Below are 22,577 nucleotides of genomic sequence, written 5' to 3'. Positions count from 1 at the left end.
GAACAAAAGGAACCAACTTAAAAGAGTACCCACTGGCGAAAGTTTAAAATGTACTTTGAGCATCAAAAATAATGAAGCTGGGGGCTGGGGTTGTGGCTCAGTGGTACAGTGCTTGCTGAGCATGCATGAGGCCCTCAGTTCAATCCTCAAGGAGGGAGGGAGGGAGGGAGGGAGGAAGGAAGGAAGGAAGGAAGGAAGGAAAGGTATTGTGTCCATCTAAAACTAAAAAAAATATATTTTAAAAAATATAATGAAGCTGGGCATGATGGTGCATGCTTATGATTCCAGTGTCTTGGAAGGCCAAGGCAGGAGGATCTCAAGTTCAAGGCCAGCCTGGGCAATTAGCAGATCCTGTCTCAAAATAAAATAAAAAGGGCTGGGGATGTAATTTAGTGGGTACAGCATCCCTAGGTTCAATCCTCACTACCACCAGAGGAAAAAAATATTTTACTTGATTAAAACTTATTGAATATATCCACCCATAGGTTAGTCATTTAAGGGAAAGCAAAACAATCAAAAACAACTCCACAATAGAATGCGCAGGTTTTAAGTCTCTTAACCATGTGCTCAATTTCACTTTCAGTCTACTAAGAAATCAGACAACCAAACCTTATGTGTCCTATGATGTAATGTAAAATACACAGCAACATCTATATTCTTGTGAAAACTGCTAAATAAAATGTGGTACATCCATAAAATAAAGTATTATTTTGCAATAAAAAGGAGTAAAAAAGGACACATGCTAGAACAGACAAAACATACCCAAAGAATACATATTTTATTATTCAATGTCAAGCATAAGCAAATTCATAGAGACAGAAAGATTAATGGTTGACGGGTGTCTAGAGCAACTGAAAAGAGGTTAAAGAAAGGGTAATAATATCTACATTCAAGAATGTATAAGAAAATAGGCTTTCTCACAATCTGCTAGTGTTTTATTTTTTACATTTTCAGCAGAAATTTTTCAATTTATATCAAACAACTTCAAAGGAACTACTTCTTTTGACTTGACAGCTCTTCTTTTTTTTAAATACTTTTTTCAATTGTTCATAGACCTTTATTTTTTTTAATTTATTTATATGCGGTGAATCAAATCCAGTGACTCACACATGCTAGGCAAGCATGAACTACATGAACAACAACCCCATCCCTGATAGTTTTTCTCTTAGGAAATTATCTTGGGAACATAATTTGGAACATATACAAATATTGGTTTCATTACAACTTTTTTCATAAAAGAATATTATTGGGGTTGGGGATGTAACTCAAGTGGTAGAGTACTTGCTTAGTATTCATAAAGCACTGGGTTTGATACCAACACTATAAAACAACAACAACAATAACAAAACAGCACATTGCATCCCAACCTCAAAAACATTGCTCAGGCACATAAGAGATGCTCACATATACATTATGTAGCCATTAACTATAAAATTAAAGAATGCTTAAAAATATTGGGAATTATTCACAGTGGGATAGGGAGTGGAAGCATGGGAGGAATAGATGAACTCTAGATAGGGCAGAGGGGTTGGAGGGAAAGGGAGAGGGCATGGGGTTATTATGATGGTGGAATGTGATAATCATTACTATTCAAAGTACATGTATGAAGACACGAATTGGTGTGAATACACTATGTATACAATCAGAGATATATGAAAAATTGTGCTCTATATACATAAGAATTGTAAAGCATTCCACTCTCATATATAAATAAAAAATAAAAATAAATCACTAGGAATTATTATTTTTTGCTTAATTCTTAATAAGTGAAAAAGAACAGATTACTACAACATACATGGTATCATCCCATTAAAATATACAAAGGGTACCTGTATTTATACTAAAATGAGCTACTTATTAATAATTATTATTTTTGAATGGGAGAATTAGAGACAATTTTATTCTATAACTTAAAACTTCTGTATTTTCCATGACAAATATATATTAATTTTGTAATCATATTACAAAATGTATTTTTAAATACAGTATTCTAATGATTCTTATTTTTTAACAAATCTCTTACCCTTAAGGTTACTACTCGAGCTTTAGGGTTTCGAATAGATGGTCCTGATGAAACATAATCAGCTGTGTCAATTTCAATCGGAAAATGCTTCTCACATTTCTCATCACTGTCTAGTGAAGCTGGCCATTCAGTACAGAAATCTGAGAATTTAAAAAGTTATAGTTCTGAAAATAATTCCTCATTGTAATGTGTAATGACAATACCAAATTATTTATATAACTCTCAGGTCACATGAAATGACAACATAGATTTTCTTTACACACACATCATCATTCCTTATCCCTTTTCTTCTTCAGTACAAATAGGGTACTTTTTTTTTTTTTTACTGGAGATTAAACCCAGGAGTACTCTATCTCTGAGCTACATCTCCAAATCTTTTTACTTTCTTGAGTCAAGATCTCACTAAGTTGCTCAGGCTGGCCTTGTGCTTATAATCCTCCTGCCTCAGAGCTGACTGTTGGTATTAGAGGCATGTGCCACCATGCCTGGCCCTAAGGAGGAATTATAGGAATGACTTGGATAAATTAGGTTTGGTGGAGAACAGTGTGTTCAGTTAAAAGAGAACCCTCAAGTTTTGGTGGAGCAGTAACTTCTGTGCTACACTATGTGATTATCATGCATGAGGTTCAATTCCCAGCCCCAAGATTTAAATAAATAAATAAAATTGAAATGTATTATGGCTCTACATATACCTTTTATGGGACAATTTAATTCTTCCTTATTAATTAAAAACAAACTGTTCACAGTGCCCACAACATTACTATTTGTGAAAAGCAATGGATAATGTTAACTCACTCCAAAATGAAGGTTATAAAAGATCAGCTGAAAGGAATTGAAAGAGGCTCTAGAAAAGTTCTAAGAGGAAAGCAAGGTGTAGTCAATACTTCTCCAGAAATGGAACTGACTAAAGCTTCAACTTGAACAGGCATAAAAGCCTAGGTCATCCTTATACGAATCCTTACAATAACTTATGTTTCTTCCACAAGACTTCTGTGTGCCAATGGGGCTAAATGAAAAGAGATACAGCTTTGTCTTCATATATTTGGTCAAAACAGCCCAGAGCAGAGGTGGGACTGGGTCCGAGACCTAGGCCACAAAAGGAAGTTTCAAACATGGTAACTGTGACCATGGCTTTCTGTTGATTTCCAGAACACAGGGGTATTATGTCAGGTCAATGAGCAGAAGAGCACTGCCTTTCAGCCTCCCATTAGTATCAACAGCTGACTTCACACTGTCCTATTCCTATGGAGTTAGTGTGATAGAGGGCTTCTGGCTTGAGATGAAAAATTCTGAGTCTATTAGGCTCCCCTTCTCATTCCTTAAATTCCCTTACTTTAAGTAACTGGTTTCTTGGGCCAAACAAGTTAGATCTCACAGATTCATGGCTTTCTCCAACAAAGCCCAACTGCAAGAAAGGCTGGTCATAAACATACGTGGATGTAGGAGCTCCTCTGTGATAATTCAAGGGACAGTAAGAGGTACTTTGCTAACACTATATTTATAACATAACAATTTTCTAATATGAAGTACTACATTTAGTTCCCTTTAGGCTTAATTTTAAAATCAGAGTCAGTAAAATTTCACTCTGAGTTACAAACATTCTCTGATATCTGTGACTCAAAATATGCCCACAATTTAAGCATAGCTCACACCATTCTTTAAACATCCTGTTCAAAAGATCAATATTCAGTTATCTTGAAGGGAAACATAATTTTGGAATTAAGAACATTTGACATTTTAAAAAAATTGACAGATCAAGACTTTTGAGTTTAGATTTCAATCCCATCATGAACAAATTCCAACATCCTGTACCATAAGATATATTACTGCCAAGCTCTTTATAAGAGACTACTTTGGAGAATTATGAGTTCTTGGGTTTGTTCTGAATCTTTTCCTTCTTTTTTCAAACTGTGAATAAGTCATCACAATCACCAGATGATAATTATAGTTTTTAAATTCAATTACCTAAATTATGTGTCTAAAAAAAAAACACAGCCAATTGGAGAGTATATAATAGACTCCTGTTAGCCTTTACTCATCTGATAGGTGAGCAATGGACTAGACATGAATAAAAGACCTTGGTTTTTATTCAGCTTCTACCACTGATTATTAAATTTCTGGCAAATTACCTAACTTTTCTGCATTTCAGATTTTCCCTATTTGAAAGAGAACTGAGAATATTTGAAAGATTTTGAGTTCTTTGGAAGATGGAATCTAAATCCAGAGACTGGCAGAAGTGTAAAGGCACAATTAAGCAAAGATTTTAAAAAAACTTATTTAAGTACTGTAAAAGAGAATGCTATGGGCTGGGGACGTAGCTCCTTGCGTAGCACATGTAAGACACTGGGTTTAACCCTTGGCACCACATAAAAATACATAAAGATATTGTGTCCATCTACAACTAAAAATATTTTTTAGAAATGCACTCTTCTAAATGTGCCATATGAAAGCCTTTGGTTTAAAAATTAGGAATTTTAGAAGTATTTCATTAAAATAAGCAAATACTAGATTATAAACACACATTTAAAAATAGTGTTTAAAAAGAAGAAAATTGGAATTTATCACAGTGTAGAGTAATGCACTTGTTAACTGACATTACAAAGGATCAAAAAGTGATACTGATTTGTGCCAAAAGGCACAAAAATTTGGAATAGTCATCAATTTTAGTTCAATTCCAAGCACAAATAAAAACAGACAGACACCCGAAAAAGCCATTGCATTATCCCAAAGCAAAGGACCACATAAATAAAATAGGTTTTTCTATCCTCATTTTAAGAGAAAATTACTATTCCTCTGATTTAGGACCCTTTGATATCTTTTCCCTTATATTTTTAAATGTAATGTCCTCCCAAAAGCTCAGATTGAATCATAATTATGTTCATTATCCTATATTTCCTTCCAACATAAACAACTTACCTATAAAATGTTTCTGGGTTTCTTTTTTTCTCCCTGAAAAGCCTTAACAAGTATGCTGAACATTTATACTTTAAAAAAAATTTCTATTTTAAATTTTTACTTTTTTATAGTACTAGGTATTGAACCCAGGCACACTCTACCACTAAGCAACATTCCCAGCCCTTTTTTTATTTTTTGTTTTGAGACGGGGTCTTGCTAAGCTGCCAAGGCTAGCCTTGAACTTGCAATCCTCATTCCTCAGCCTCCCAGGTACCTGGGATTACAGGAGTGGACTACTGTGCCAGCTATACATTTTTAGTCAGCATTAATACATTAAGACTTTATCCAAAGGTACTAACTCTTGAGTTAAACTACAAAATTAATCACTAATAGCTATGAACCAGGAACAATTCAAAATGTGCTTAACCTATATATAGTCCAATGCAAATTAGATCAAAATTAATTTGGAATGTATACATAATTAGGAAAACATATAGAACCATGAACAAAAATTTGTCTTTTCCTTTATGCATGTAAGGAGAAGTAGTAATTAGTATAAGTGGGTGAAATCTGTTTATGCCTACGAATCAACAGATATTGATCAAAAATTAATAAATCCAGAACTGGAGGTGTTAATCACATTCTGATGATTACTTTTATTATTTATTCTACACACACACAACATAAAAAGTACTTGTTATAAACATAAGTATAAATGAATACTCTCTGAAAGTAATCACTAGAACTAAATAATGATTAAAAGAGAACATTTCTAGAATAATGGGCTTGGTATGGAAAAGAAAACATAAGACTTGTTTTTGATTCACCATATGCATATATCACTTCTAATTTTTTAAAAATCTTAACAATTTCGTCAAAATAGCTGTTCCCTGTGTTGTATCCCATTACTGAACCCACTGACTATTGTGATACTTAGCATTCTTCTTTACTATCCTCAGTTTGAATCATATTGACTTGTATTTATTGGCAAAACTGCAATATTTTCAATTTAATGTATGTGACTTAACTCAACAGTAAGTTCATAACATGTGAGCAAGGATTATGGTTTCAATTTCTCTTTGTTACTGTCTAGAGTGGTGAGGGAAAAAAAGTTGCAGATTTGATATCTAATAATTCACTGAAAACAACTTAAAAATCCTTCATTAAAAAAGAAGAAACTGGGCTGGGGTTGTAGCTCTGTGGCAGAGTGCTTACCTAGCATGTGTAAGACACTGGGTTTAATTCTCAGCACTGCATATAAATAAATAAATAAAACAAAAGTCCATCAATAACTAAAAAATTTTAAAAAAACAAGAAGAAGAAACTGACAATCACTCAGAATATAATAGCTAATATTTACATGGACTTATGCAGGCACTATTCTAAGTACTTTGAATCTCATCAGACCTGAGATTATCAATTTTTAAAAAATCTGTCTTTAAATTTTTAAATGTTGTTCAAAGTCAACATAAAGTTTATTTGAAAACATATTACTTACCTTTAAGAGCTTCACAGTGTTTTTTAATTGCTACAGGAGTCAAATGCAGAAAATTGGGAATCTAAAATAGAAAATTTTAAAGAATAAATTACAGCTTTTTTTTTTTTTTTTTTTTTTTGAGAGAGAGAGAGAGAGAATCCCTTAATATTTATTTTTTAGTTTTCGGCAGACACAACATCTTTATTTGTATGTGGTATTGAGGATCGAACCCAGCGCCGCATGTATGCCAGGCAAGCACGCCACCACTTGAGCCACATCCCCAGCCCAACTTTTTTTTTTTTTGAGACAATGTCTCTCTAGATTGCCCAAGGTGGTCTTAAACTTGTAGGCTCAAGTTAGATTTTTGTCTCAGTCTCCTAAAGAGCTAGAACTATAGGTCCTATAGTTAAATATAATAAAAACATTTAAAAAAGTAATTTTCCTCATAAAGCTAAATCATAGGCCAATAAACTATGTAGCATATAAAATCTGATAGTTCTTTTACAATATTAAAATAGGCACTGACCATTGGTATTATGGGCTGGGTGGTTTCATTTACTATACTTTTATTTTTTTGAGACAGGGTCTTGCTATGTGTACAGGCTGGACTTGAAATCGTGATCTTCCTGCCTCAGCCCCCGCAAGCAGTGGTATTATATCTCACCACTACTTTCAGTTTATATTTTTGAAACATGAAAATGTAAACCTCAAGTTCATAAAAATAAAAAATAATAGCTAACGTTTACATGGATTTACATAGGCAATGTTCTAAGCACTTTAACACATTAGCTTAGTTAAGTGTATTCAATGATACTGTGACTTTTTGAATAGATGGCATGCATTAAATGTTTGGATTTTTATATTTATTAAGATACCATTCACAATCATCATTATTATAAATATACTGCTGTTCTCTCCCACCCAGTGACATTTTCCAAAGGCCTTCTCTTTCAATTAAGTTCTCTTTCTCTTCATTTGAAGAAAAGGTTTGTTTTCCTCAATGTTTGCTTTCTTGTGTCTCTTGAAGTATTCCTATTTCCAAATTTGATTTACACTTTGTCCAGTAGCAGAGTACTGCTTCTTCCTCTTCCTTTTTCACTTTAAGTTTTTTTTTTTTTTTTTGTAGATGGACAGCATGCCTTTATTTAATTTGTTTCATTTTTATGTGGTGCTAAGGATTGAACCTAGTGCCTCACTCATACTAGGGAAGTGCTCTGCCACTAAGTAGACCCCGTTTTTCACTTTTTAACATCACCTTTTAAATAAACTTTTTTTTATTCTGAAAGAAGACTCTCATCTAGTGGAAAATAGTTCCTTTTCTACTATAACTTCTATTGTATGTTAAAAGGAAATCATCTAAGATATATACTCTCAGATTAAGCATTTATGTTTTCTTTTTTAAAAAAATCTATAGTACATAAATCATTATAGATGCTATCAAATGAAGCTTTTAAAGTGAACTATTTTGTTTTAAGCAATAAATCAGGTAAAGTTGGTGGACTATCACAATAATATTAAACAATATTCTACCTTTCTGGAAAGAAAGTTTTAAAATTCCTCTTTTAAAAATGGAATCTTATGGATGGTGAAAGGAGACCCTCATCATTATACAAAATATATGTATGAAGATGTCAACATACTTATATATAATCAGAGATATGATAAATTATTGTATAATGGTGTATTAAGAATTGTAATGCAAAATAAATAACTAAATAAATAATAAAAAAGAAAAAAAAATGGAATCTTCACATCCTGATTCTTAATCTCAAATTAGCTTATTTCACTATTCTTAGAGGCTACAAGGAAAGACACAGACTAATTAATTACATTCTCAAAGGCTTAGGATTCTTTGAATCTTTTGTATCATGAATGATCAAAGTACAATATTATCACCTGGAAAGAAAATTTAAATTAAAATACAATATGCTGCTATATACTGAACCTTCAAGGTGGGTGAGAATAGAGGGGAGATCAGCATTTGTTTAGGTATGTCTGAGCCAATATACCAGCAGTTAATCTTACCTTTAAAAGTTCCAGATTTCCCTCCTTTGCCATAGGCACTCCTTTGTTTACTGGATAACCCATTCGAATAGGAAGAGGTACTGTGGAGGGTTTAAATGGTGCTGCAACAGGGTAAACACTAGGCCAGTCCTGGTCAACAGCCATTTTCTCTGTCCTAGGAGGCAGTGCCTAAGAAACATAAAATACTTAAAATTTTAAAACATATTCTTTAATTTTAAACCATAAGCAGTAATTATGAGAAATAAAAGTGGAATTGCAACCTATATAAAATCTGGCCTCCAACAAATCTATTGCTGTTCAAATGAAAAACCTACTTAAATAATCTCTGAATTGTATCTTCAAACTCTTTGGCAAAGATCTCCTTTAATGTCACATTTCCTTCACTAAAAATTGATTTATTTAATTAGACTTTCAGCAGTTGTTTTACATTTTATTCATGCAGTATATTTATTTATATATCATACAATATTTCTTTCATGGAAGTCAGTATATAAGGGAACACTAAACAATATTTCTTTCATGGAAGTCAGTATATAAGGGAACACTAAGAACTTGGAAATAAAAAAATAAGTACTTGGAACTTGGAAATAAGTAAATTAGGGCTAAAAAGACTGAATAAATACATAATGAGAAATTATATGTCTCCCAAGCCCAGAGAAAACTACTTGATAGCTTAGTCAATCATATTAACACACACACACACGTATGTATGTGTTTTAAAATACATATATTAAAACACACACAATACATATTTTTTTAATGGTAGAAGGATGGCTAGCATACAAAAGTAGGCTTTAAGGTGGCAAAATACAGCAATGTCCATCTAAGCAACATCAAAACCAGTATAGTGTATGTCCTAGAAGCAGGTAATATTCCTACAAAAACTACCGCCTAGATGATTGCAATTTGGTGCCACTTAACTTCCAGCTAATGTGCTTTTGTTCTGACTCCAAGCTCATCAACTGACCTTATAATTTGGATTCCTCCATAGAGATACCTACAGGGTAAGACTGACTGGTTGGATGAATGCATATATCCAAGCTACATGAATGATAAGGGCATCATAAAAAATAGTTCTATATTCTGTTTCCTGGGAGAATGAGTGAGTATACCTCTTAAAGATGACCCATTTTATGGGTACAGGGCAAAAAAGGTCAAAGATTAACAACCCCTACTGGGACTGTGGCAATCACCCAATAAACATGACTTTGTGAAGCCTTCTCTAACAGAACCCTTCTGCCTTGTAATGAGCATCTGCCTCTCTTTAGAATTTCAGAAATCATTAAAATAGTGTATAATTGTTTTACCTTTCTTCTCAGCTGCCTTTCATTTTTGGATGTTCTTTCTATTGTACCTAAAAGATAACATAATAGGGATAGAAGATTTTATGAGTTGTTCAACAGTCATCATTATCCCTTATTGTTAATACAATTTTAGATATTTAGTGCCGGACATGATGGTGCATGCCTATAATCCCAGAAGCTCAGGAGGCTAAGGCAGGAGGATCAAGAATTCAAAACCAGCCTCAGCAATTTAGCAAGGCCTAAGCAACTCAGTGAGACCCTGTCTCTAAATAAAATACAAAATAGGGCTGGGGATGTGGTTCAGTAGTTGAGTGCCCCTGAGTTCAATCTCTGGTTAAGACACCCCCCTCAAAAAAAAAAACAATACTTAGTAACATAAGCATGAAATGACAATTTGTTTTAAGTTCAGATTAAAATCATCTTAACAAAAACAAATAGTCTTTAAAAGTTCACAGTTACATAAAGTTTATTTTGATTGCTGATACAGTGAACTCATCATCTAGAGAAATATTTTTCAGTAAATTTTAAGGTTCACAGTAAAATAAACTTACTTTCCCAAGTTAAAATACCTAGTTAGAAATAAATATTCTGAATATTTAAAGATAATTTTTTAAGGGCTGGGGATGTGGCTCAAGCGGTAGCGCGCTTGCCTGGCATGCGTGCGGCCCGGGTTCGATCCTCAGCACCACATACAAACAAAGATGTTGTGTCCGCCGATAACTAAAAAATAAAATATTAAAATTCTCTCTCTCTCTCTCTCTTAAAAAAAAAAATAAAGAATATTTTAAAAAAAGATATTTTTTTAAGAGAGAGAGAATTTTTTAATATTTATTTTTTAGTTATCGGCGGACACAACATCTTTGTTTGTATGTGGTGCTGAGGATCGAACCCGGGCCGCACGCATGCCAGGCAAGCGCGCTACCGCTTGAGCCACATCCCCAGTCCGATAATTGGTTTTAAATGTCCTAATTATAAGTATAAAAATAAGTATTCTGAATATTTAAAGATGATTGGTTTGAAATGTCCTAATTATAAATATACTTGCTCATATTTGGAATCACTCTATTCTATCAAAATGTCAGCCCTTCAGTTTTTCCTTCTCTATTATATACTAGAAAAGCCAGTGATACAATAATTAACACCAATAACAAAACTGGCTATTCCTACCAATCACATGATTATAGAAGAATGTGGATTACTTCAAACAGAAAATACCTTTTAAAATCTTACATTATGTTTCTCTAAATGAATGTTTTGGTATCCTAGAACAGCTATATTTATTGAGCATTTTCACATGAAGACACTGTACTAAATGATTTTCATTATTTCATTTAATCTTACTCATTACAACAAACACAAGTACTATTATTATCCTTCTTAAAGGACTATTATATTCAAGAAAATGAAAGAGCAAAAAGTTAAGGTGACTAAAGTATGACTCTTCATAATTTGATCACTTTCCCTTACAAGGTTCTGCAGCTACAATGAACTTCAAGTACCAGACCCTTTAGTATTTCTCTCAACTTTCTGTTCTTTACTTATAATGTGCCTCCCATCTTCCTGGCTCCTGCCCCATCCCTATTCACTCCATTTCTTCATCTGACATATTTCAATTCATCCCACAATACTTTACCATTCACTCATTGATAAATTTAAGTGCTGTTGTGTACCAGAAACTAGGAAGTCAGCAAAGAACAAAAGAGACAGTCCTTCCTTTCACAGAATGTAGAATCTGTCAAATAAGGCAGAATTTTAGCAAGTGATTTCAATAAACAGTGTACTATTATAGATACATACAGCAAGGAACTGAATCTAGTCAACTAGTTGTTGTTTGTTGGTGTGTGTGTGTGTGTGTGTGTGTGTATTAGTTACCAGGTATGGAACATAGAGTCTCATGCATGTAGACAAGCACTCTACCATTGAGGTGTCCCCAGCTCTGTTTTAAATTTGGAGGCAGGTTCTCACTAAATTGTGCAGGCTAGCTTCACACTTTTGAGATTTTCCTGTCTCAGTCTCTCAAGTACCCAGGATCACAGGCATGTGCCACTAAGGCCAGCATTTTTGTTAATTTGAGGTACCAACTTGACTGGATTAAGAGATAACTTGATGACTGGTAAAGCATTATTTCTGGGTGTGTCAGTGAGGGTATTTCCAGTGGAGATTAGTGTGTGAGTCAGTAGATTGAGTGGATAAGTTCCATTCTTAATCCCCCCCAATAAGGGGAAGGATAAAACTGAAAGGCAGAGGAAAGGTGAATTTGTTTTTTAACTCTCCTGGAGCTGGAACACTTTTCTTCTCAGACTTGGACTGAGCCACTCTACTGACATCCCTGTGTTGCCAGCTTGTAGATGTCTGTTATGGGACTTCTCGGCCTCCTTGATCCTGAGCCAATTCCCTTAATAAATCCCTTCATCTACTTATCTACCTTTCCATTCATCCTACCAGTTCTGTCTTTCCTGGGAACAGTAACTAATATGGTTGTGGGAAACCTCCCAGAGGAAGTAAACTTTAAGCCAAAACTTGAAGGATGAGTAGGATGTAGCCCAAGCACCCAACAGGTAAGAAAAAGTATTTGGAAAAAAAATTTGGAAAACCAATGTAAGTAAACAAATTCAAATTCAATATGGCTGAAAATGTAAGAGAACAGTGAGAGAACTGAAGAGTAAAAAAGAGGCTAAAGATATTTAATGGATGTCTCAATTATAATAAATGCTTGGCAGAGTTCTTCATTTAATTCTTCCAGTCTTCCCAATCCATTTAAATGGTATTGCAATTCATCCAATTGCTCAGGACAAAAATCTTAACAAGCTTCCTTGAGACCTCTCCTCAAGGACCACAACAAATCAATAAATCCTATCAGCCCAAACTTCAAAATCCTAAATCCAACTACACCATCTTTTTCCTATAACCTCAAGACACCATCAAGACATTCAGACTACTGTAACAGTAGTCTCTGGCTTCCACTATTACCCTCCAAAATTAATTCTCCATTTTTATCCATTCAGCAGCCAGGGCCTTTTAAAAGTGCAAATCACATCACTTCCCTGTTCAAAGCCAGCAGCTATCCAACATGATCCCCAGCTTTTAATAAAATTCAAGCCAAATACCAAAACCAAATGCTTCCAAACCATTTATAAGAGCAGTTCATTACCTCTGACATCTTGTCCTACCACTCTCCCATTTGCTCACTAGTTCTAGGTGAAAGTTGGCCTTCTTTCTGTCCTTGATCACATCCCTAAGCTTATTCTTACTTGTGGGCCTTTCACTTGTAGTTTCCTAGGCCGACAATGGTCTTATCCCAAATACTGTATGTCTCTAGGCTCTGTTTAAGATTTATTCCCTCAGAAGTCTTTCCTGACTATCTCATCCTACCCTATAGCCACTACTCCACCAATACACCATTCTCAATATTCTGCTTTATTTTTCTTCCTAACAGTAAACACTTGACATTTTTTAATTAATTTTTAAATTTATATATGACAGTGGAATGCATTACAATTCTCATTAAACATATAGAGCACAATTTTTCATATCTGTGGCTATATACAAAGTATATTCACACCAATTCATATCTTCATAAATGTACTTTGGATAATAATATCCATTACATTCCACCATGATTTCAAACCCCATGCCCCCTCCCTTCCCCTCAGCCCTATATAGAGTTCGTCTATTCCTCCGGTGCTCCCCCTCCCTACCCCACTATAAATCAGCCTCCTTATATCAGAGAAAACATTCAGCATTTGGTTTTTGGAGATTGGCTAACTTCACTTAGCATTATATTCTCCAACGGCATCCGTTTACCTGCAAATGCCATCATTTTATTCTCTTTTATTGCTGAGTACTATTCCATTGTGTATATATGCCACATCTTTTTTTATCCATTCATCTATAATACTTGAATTTTATATAGCTGGTTTACTTTTTTTTTTTTTTATTCAGACTTTCCCAACAGGATGTAAACTTCACTAGCTCAGGGACTTTGCTGCATCCCCAATATCTAGGGCACTATCTAGCATACAGTAGAAGTTAAGTATTCAAAGAATAAAAAATTTTAAATAAACAGTGTTAAGGCTATGAGGAGCCACTATTGATGCATTAAGGAATTTACAATTTATTTTAAAGACACGAAAAGCCCTTAGAAGTGAGACGGGATGGCCTGACACTGTGCTATGATAAGTTTGAGAAATACACTACACAGTATTTCTCTTGTCAACAAATTTGTCTTTTCCACTATCTTTCTCTGTCAAGAACGCTATCAAGCATCCCTATAATCTCTGTTGGAATGAAGGTCATCCCATTTGGTGACCTTGGATTCCCAGTTGTACTTTCTTCTGGCACAGCAGTATACCTTTTAAATATTAGGGAAACTCCAAGGTTCAAACACTGCCGACAAACCTTATCTTTGAGCACTAGTAACCAGAGGGAGACCCGGGCCGTGGCCCGGGGGGCCGGAACACCAGAAAATGCCGGTCACCGCGAAAGAGAGCAAGCTTTCTGGGCTAGTGTCCAGAACACGCAGAAGCGGGCAGCCAGGAAACCCGGGGGCAGAGGACAGACCCACACCTGCGGCCTTCCTACTGGCCCCGCCGGGAAGAGGCCGGCAGAGGAAAATCCGCCTGCCCGGGAGTCTACGGCCTGGTCGGGCCGGTGTTCCGCCCTTTCACCTCCCCCCAAAGCTGGAGGCAACTCGGCAGACACTCACGCAGGCCTGGTCTCCGAGCGTGAGTGGCCGGGGACACGGCGGTGGAGAGGACACTCAGAGTCCTAACCCCTGGCTGAAGACCGAGCCACAGCCGGACCACGGGGGCCGCCATGCTGCGAGAACGGAAAGCGGGAGGAGGAAAAAAGTCTTCCTCGCCCCCACGGGGCGGATCTGGGCTACGGAACGCCTTCTCGCCAGCCTGGCCCCGCCCCCGGGAAGGGGCTGCTGGCTCCAGCGCCTGCACACTCAAAGACCCAGTCTGAAGTGCAGGGAGATGTCCCCAAATAGAAAAAAGTAATAAAAAGAGAGAAACGATTTTTAAAAATCAAGTCAGTTAGTTCAAAAACAATTGCGAATAAGGCCCATAAAGGATTGGGGAATTGTGACTCACACGGGGCAGATGTATTCTGGATGGGATTCTCAAAATAGGAGTCAGGCCATCTACTCCAGGGTCCCAATTTGCAATGGCTGCTTGCAACACTTTTATTAAAGTCTTCAAGTAGTGCAAGTGATTTGCGATAAGGGGAGGGTGACGTTATCCTCTTGTAGTTAAAAGTATAACTTCCTGCAGATTTGGCATGCTGTGAGCACTGTTTGTGTAAAGCCTATATCTCTTAATGATTTGGTTAGTTTGTCAGATAGCATTAGAATTACAAAGTAAGAACTCACTTGAACCTAGAACATAGCGTACTTTTTTTTTTTTTTAATATTTGTGGGGTTTTTTTTTTTTGTTGTTGTTGTTGTTGTACACAATACCTTTATTCATTTATTTGTTTTTTTAATGTGGTGCTGAGGATTGAACCCAGGGCCTTGTGTGTGCTAGGTGAGTGCGCTACCACTGAGCCACAACCCCAGCCGTAGTGTACTTTTAATGACCTAATCCTTCCTACTCTAGGACAGATTAATACTAGAGCCTTAATTAAATTATCCCGTTTTTTTATTTATTTTTATTTTTTAGTTTTATTGATTTTATTGATTTTATTTTTTTAAATACATGACAGTGGATTGCTTTACAATTCTTATTACACATATAAGTACAATTTTTTTCATATCTTTGTATACACAGTATGTTCACGCCAATTCATGCCTTTATATATTTACTTTTTTTTTGCATTACAATTCTTATTACACATATATACCACAATTTTTCATATCTCAGTTTATATATAAAGTATGTTAACACCCAATTAGAGTCTTCATATATGTACTTTGGATAATGATGTCCATCACATTCCACAGCCCTTGCTAATCCCCTGCCCCCTCTCTTTCCCTCCCTCCCCTCTTCCCTATCTAGAATTTATCTAATTCTCCTATGCTTCCCCTCCCTACCCAACTATGAGTCAGCCTCCTTATATCAGAGAAAACATTCAGCATTTGTTTTTGGGGGGATTGGCTAACTTCACTTAGCATTATCTTCTCCAATGCCATCCATTTAGCTGCAAATGCCATGATTTATTCTTTAATGCTGTGTGTGTGTATATATATATATATCTCATATTTTTTTATCCATTCATACACTGAAGGTCATCTAGGTTGGCTCCGAAGTTTAGCTATTGTGAATTGTGCCGCTATAAACATTGAAGTGGCTGTGTCCCTGTAGTATACTGTTTTTAAGTCCATTGAGTATAGTCCGGGGAGAGGGATAGCTGGGTCAAATGGTGGTTCCATTCCCAGATTTCCAAGGAAATCTCCATATTGCTTTCCATATTGGCTGTACCAATTTGCAGTCCCACCAGAAATGTATGAGTATACCTTTTCCCCACATCCTCTCCATCACTTATTGTTGTTTATCTTCATAATAGCTGCCGTTCTGACTGGAGTGAAGTGATATCTTAGAGTAGTTTTGATTTGCATTTCTCTGATTGCTAGAGATGATGAGCATTTTTTCATATATTTGTTGATTGATTGCATGTCCTCTTCTGAGAAGTGTCTGTTCAGGTCCTTGGCCCATTTGTTGATTGGGTTATTTGTTTTTTGGTTTTTGAGTTCTTTATATATCCTAAAGATTACTGCTCTATCTGATGTGTGAGGGGAAAAAATTTGCTCCCAGGATTTGGGCTCTCTGTTCACCTCACAGATTGTTTCTTTGCTGAGAAGAAACTTTTTAGTTTGATTCCATCCCATTTATTGATTCTTGGTTTTAATTCTTACACTATAGGAGTCTTATTAAGGAAGTTGGGGCCTAATCCCACATGACGAAGATTAGGGCCTACTTTTTCTTCTATTAGACACAGAGTCTCTGGTCTAATTCCTAGGTCCTTGATCCATTTTAAATTTTGTGCATGGTGAGAGATAGGGATTTAATTTTATTTTGTTGTATATGGATTTCCAGTTTTCCCAGCACCATTTGTTGAAGAGGCTATCTTTTCTCCAGTGCATGTTTTTGGCACCTTTGTCTAATATAAGATAATTGTAATTTTGTGGGTTAGACTCTGTGTTCTCTATTCTATACCATTGGTCTACCAGTCTGTTTTGGTGCCAATACTATGCTGTTTTTGTTACTATTGCTCTGTAGTATAGGTTAAGTTCTGGTACAGTGATGCCACCTGCTTCACTCTTCCTACTAAGGATTGCTTTAGCTATTCTGGGTCTCTTATTTTTCCAGATAAATTTCATCATTGCTTTTTCTATTTCTATGAGGAATGTCATAGGGATTTTGATTGGAATTGCATTAAATCTATATAATGCTTTTGGTAGTATGGTCATTTTGATAATATTAATTCTGCCTATCCAAGAACAAGGTAGATCTTCCCATCTTCTAAGGTCTTCTTGGATTTCACTATTTAGGGTTCTGTAGTTTTCATTATATAGATCTTTCACCTCTTTTGTTAAGTTGATTCCTGAGTATCTTTTTTTGTGGGGAGGGGCTATTGTGAATGGGGTAGTTTTTTCCATTTCCCTCTCAGCAGCTTTGTCACTGATATATAGAAATGTCTTTAATTTATGGGTGTTGATTTTATATCCTATTACTTTTCTGCATTCATTTACTAGTTCTAGAAGTTTTCTGGGGGAGTTTTTGGGTCTTCAAGGTGTAGAATCATATCATCATTAGCAAATATTGCTAATTTAAGTTCTTCTTTTCCTATACATATTCCTTTGATTTCATTTGTCTGCCTAATTCCTCTGGCCAGTGTTTCAAGAACTATATTGAATAGAAGTGGTGATGGGGCGGGCATCCCTGTCTTGTTCCAGGTTTTAGAGGGAATGCCTTCAATTTTTCTCTATTTAGAATGATGGTGGCCTGAAGCTTAGCATAGATAGCCTTTACAATGTTGAGATATGTTCCTATTATCCCTAGTTTTTCTAGTGTTTTGAACATAAAGGGGTGCTATATTTTGTCAAATGCTTTTTCTGCATCTATTGAGATGATCATATGATTCTTATCTTTAAGTCTGTTGATGTGATGAATTACATTTATTGATTTCCGTATGTTGAACCAACCTTGCATCCCTGGGTTGAATCCCACTTGATCATGGTGCACAATCTTTTTGATATGTTTTTGTATTTGATTTGCTAGAATTTTATTGAGAATCTTTGCATCTATGTTCATTAGAGATATTGGTCTGAAGTTTTCTTTCTTTGATGTGTCTTTGACTGGTTTTGGGATCAGGGTGATATTGGCCTCATAGAACCCCTGTTTTTTATTAAGCAAGTTACAAAATTATTATAGCAAGAACAACTGGGAATTAACACAACTGATTCTTGGTAATAATATCTATCTTATGCAGTATAAAGAATAAAGCATGAATCCCAACTACTTGGTAAGCACACAACCATTAGAACATGGGGGAATGCATGTGTCTCACAGTATTGTAGCTATGAGCATTTAATGTGTCATGGGAACCATTCAGTACATATGTGTGTTCATGGGGGAATAAATAGCATGAGATGGATAAGTATCTGTATTAACTAGCATCCTCATCTTTAATGATCTCTTACCATCTCATTATTGCTCTAAAGTAGAAGCATGGAATATTAGTTTTTTAGGATTATAACAAAGTACCACAGACTAGGTGACTCAGAAGGACATAAACTTATTGTCTCACAGTACTGGTACCTAGAAATCCAAATTCCAGGTGTCCAAAGGGTTAGTTCCTTCTGAAATTTCTAAGGGAGAATCTGTTGTATGTTTCTTTCCTAACTTCTATACTTGCCAGTAACCTTTAGTATCCCTGACTTGTGGAAACATCAGAGCAATACCTGCCTCTGTCTTCACATGGTGTTTCCTCTCCTCATTTTAAAGATTGGAAGCATGGCCCTTTTAATAAGATGGATGTGGGGTGTGAATGCAATCTCAGGCAAATTCATCTAACTTCTCTGAGCTTCAGTTTCAAGGAAAAGGTTAACAGTAATATCTTCCTTGTCCTGGTTGTTATGAAGTGAGATACATTTCAGAAGACATAGAATAAATGGTGGTCACTGGAATTAAACTCAGGGTGAATGCAATAGCCTCTTTTTCTCTATCAAATTTGTATATTTTAGTACATAAGTGCATATAAATCTAGTGGCAAAAAGAGTATGATCATATTCAGAGAATTCTCAATTTATAAACAAGATGTTAAGAGACCTAGATTCACCAGATATAGTGGTACAGGCCTGTAATCCCAGTAGCTCAGGAGGCTGAGGCAGGAGGATCTCAAGTGAAAGCCAATTTCAGCAATTTAGTGAGATTCTAAGCAGCTCAGTGAGACCCTGTCTCTAAATTAAATACAAAAAAGGGCTAGGTATGTGGCTCAGTGGCTGAGTGCCCCTGGGTTCAATCTCCAGTACTGAAAAAAAAAAAAAAAAAGAACTATATCCCTATTCTACTTTGTTATGATTTCTTTTTGTTTTTTATCTTTCTCTAAGTCTAAAGAGGATAGATATGACCAGAGCTAGAGGAGTAAAAAATACTTTTTATAATTTTCCCCAATATAGTATAGTAAATCAAGTATAGTAAATTTTATTCTATACTAAAAATTAAAATTCCATTTGTAAGACTATAAATAGGCTATAATATCTATCTTATGCAGTATAAAGGATAAAGCATGAATCCCAACTACTTGGAAGGCTGAGACAGGATGATAGAAAGTTCAAAGCTATCTGAACCACTTAGTGAGACCCTGTCTCAGATGTGGTGGTGCATGCTTGTAATCACAGGTACTTGGGAAGCTGAGACAGGAGGATCACCGGTTTGAGACCAGCCTGGGCAATTTAATGGGACCCTGTCTCAAAAAAAAAGAAAAAAAAAAAAGAAAGAAAAGAAAAAAAAAGGAGGGGTGGGAGGGGAGAAGGAGTAAGAGAAAAATGTGGTGTAAAGGGTGAAGCTTGCATGTAGGAGTTACTAAGAATTACATAGTTTTTCAGATGGAAAGGATCTTGAAGGTGCAGTTACTTACTTATGATAAAAATATTTTCTTCAAACTTTTCAACCAAATAATCTAACATTTTATAGAAGCCAGGCTGTTTTTTGTTTGTTTGTTTTGGGGTTTTGCAAATGGCCTACTCTTAAAGGGACCTTTGCAGTGGAGAATGGGGAGGTGGGCAACATGAAGAGGAATGAGGGAGGAGGTACTGGGAACAGAAATGGAGAAATTATATTCCCCGAATGTGTGATTACTTCAGAATGAACCCTACTATTATATATAGCTATAATGCACTAATAAAAACATTAAAAATGTGGAAGTCATAAAAGATAAACTCTAAATGCTAAACTAAAAATCAATCCATGTAAGACAATTTGTGTAAGTATGTAATATGTGCTAATTGTTTCAAAAAACTGTAAATATATAGACCTGCAAATGGATATGGACCAGCTCTGGAAAGCCACATAAATACTGACAGAAATAACTGCCTCTGCAGGAGGAGACTGGGAGAGTTACACTGGAAGTCCATATTTTTTGTGTATAATTACCTATTTTCAAAAATATGAATCAAATATTTTGCACTGATTAAAAAAAGGGGGGCTATGCTTGGCTTAATACTCTGCTATCCCTGACAAAATTCTTAAAAATTTTTTTAAAAAGGAGCTCCACATTTTCAATTTTGCATAGAGCCCTGCAAGTGATATAGCCAAATCCTGTGTAGAATAGTTTTACATATTAAGCTTTCATTTTTTTACAATGTGTTTTTCCTATATTTAAAAGCTGAATTAATGCAGTGAGAGCTACTTTTAATGGACGCTAACTTCTTTATAAAAACTGTGTGAGGGCTGGGGTTGTAGCTCAGTGGTAGAGCACTTGCCTCACACATGTGAGGCATTGGGTTCAATACTCAGCACCACATAAAAATAAATAAAAAGATATTGTGTCCATCTACAACTAAAAAATATATAATATATATTTTAAAAAATTTTTAAAATTGTGTGAGCATATTTGTAAATATTTACAAATTTGGAAGACAATATGAAAATATACAGGTATAAGGATGGACCTTGTATATGCTTTGGATGTGAGATGGCCCCCAAAAGCTCCTGTTAAGGAGAATATTCAGAGGTGAAAAGAGTAAATTATGAGAGCCGTAACCTAATAAGTTCATCCTAGTTTGAATGGGCTCACTCAGTGGTATCTGTAAGCAGGTGGGACATGGCTGGAGGAGTTGGGTCACTGGGGGAGTGCCCTGGAGTGTTACTCATCCTGCAGCCCCTTCCTTTATCTCAGTTTCTTGACCACACCATGGGATGGTTGAGCAGTTTTCCTCCTCTGGGACCTTCCCCATGATGTGCTGCCTCATCTTGGGCCCAGAACAAGGGAGTTGTTGTGTATGTTGTCTACGGGCTGAGACCTCTGAAAACCTGAGCCCAAATTAAACTTTCCCTCCTTTAAGTTGTTCTCATTGGATATTTTGGTCACAGCAACACAAAAACTTATGACAACAAGAGGAAGGGTCCTTTAATTTTTATATCCCCTTTTCTTCCTTATACATTTCTGGTTATTATATGGTTCTTCTGTTGCCATGGTAGCCAACTGTCTCAGAACATAGATTTCTCACAGTTGCTCTGCTTCTTAGCCACTTGAACCAAGGACCTGAACGAGTTCAGACGTCCCTTGTTCGTGCTTCTGAAGTTTGCAGCATCTGTTTCGTGTGGAAACCCTCAGAGCTGGTGTGATAGACTACAGTGTGTGTGTGTGTGAGAGAGAGAGAAGAGAGAGAGAGAGAGAGAGAGAGAGAGAGAGAGAGGAGAGAAATTGAGAGGAGAGAGAAATTGAGAGGAGAGAGAAATTGAGAGGAGAGAGAAATTGAGAGAGAGAGGATGAGAGAGAAAGGGGGAGAGAAAACGGTTGTATACGTGTGCTTTTCCCCACTTACTTGCCAGGGGATCATGGAAAATGCTAATCTAAAGAAGCCATCAGATGATGGGAGGACAGGCATTTAAATAGCTGTACTCTTTCTAGAAAGATACTTAGAATCAACTATTATAAGACTTTAATGTAGTTGTGATCTTTGGTTCAATAATCCAACCTATAAGACTACAAAAGAGAGATAGAGATTTGTGGATAACGGGGTTTACTGTCATTAATACAACCATTGTTAATGGTTTTAATACTCTAAGGGTCATTGACAGCTAAATAATGGTCATTAATGGTGATCACCTAAGAGTAATTAATGAGAAAGTAGTGAAGAATTACAGAATAGCCATGTGTGCTTCTTTTAGGCTGTGCCATGACCTAAATTTCTGTAAATGTATGCTTAGATAGAGAAAAAGAACTCTTTTATTGATGGTTATCATTATCTCTGGATGTGGTGAGATCGTAGGGGCAGTGATTTCCTTCTTCCTGCTTTCCAGAATTGTTTAAATTATATACAACCATTTTTTAGGATAGGAATTCTTTGAAGTGTAATAAGAAAAAATATGAGAGGTATCAGATGGAGATGATCAGTACAGAGGGTTCTTATACCATAAGTTTAGAAAGAGAAAGGCCTGTCTCTTCTGCCCTTAACTGGAGACTGCAAACATAGGATGTGCTTCTGCCTTAGTGGGATAGTTCTGAATGGGAATTATTGTCAAATTACATGACTGTCTTACCAATATCACCTATTAATGTTTCTCTTTTGAAGTTTCCTGTTGAGACGGTTTTTGATACCTTAAACAACATGGATGACTCATCCTCTACTAATAAATATGATGAAAAAGAGGACGAAATTTCTGATTCTAAATCAGACCCAAGC

The 22,577-nt window shown here is 35.7% G+C and overlaps 1 protein-coding gene across 3 annotated transcripts in view; it reads right to left on the bottom strand.

Annotated features, from left to right (window-relative positions):
• Positions 1-14,580, bottom strand: part of Mrps35 (mitochondrial ribosomal protein S35) — a 49,713-nt gene extending 35,133 nt beyond the window's left edge. Inside the window, exons 1-5 of one of the 3 annotated variants that reach the window (XM_076854237.1) lie at positions 14,430-14,580; positions 9,728-9,774; positions 8,421-8,588; positions 6,417-6,477; positions 2,024-2,163 (exon numbers count right to left, since the gene is read on the bottom strand). In XM_076854237.1, the coding sequence (XP_076710352.1) occupies positions 2,024-2,163; positions 6,417-6,477; positions 8,421-8,588; positions 9,728-9,774; positions 14,430-14,541 (528 nt within the window). In that variant the 5' untranslated portion in view covers positions 14,542-14,580. Of the gene's footprint in view, positions 1-2,023; positions 2,164-6,416; positions 6,478-8,420; positions 8,589-9,727; positions 9,775-14,075; positions 14,348-14,429 lie in introns of those variants that run through there. The other 2 variants (XM_076854238.1, XM_076854240.1) reach the window with 2 other exon arrangements.
• Between the last annotated feature and the right edge of the window lie 7,997 nt (positions 14,581-22,577).

This window comes from Callospermophilus lateralis, chromosome 4 (assembly GCF_048772815.1).
Source record: "Callospermophilus lateralis isolate mCalLat2 chromosome 4, mCalLat2.hap1, whole genome shotgun sequence".
In the NCBI taxonomy this organism is placed as follows: Eukaryota; Metazoa; Chordata; class Mammalia; order Rodentia; family Sciuridae; genus Callospermophilus; species Callospermophilus lateralis.
Note: the sequence above shows the minus strand (reverse complement) of the source record. Positions and strands in the feature narration are given on the sequence as shown.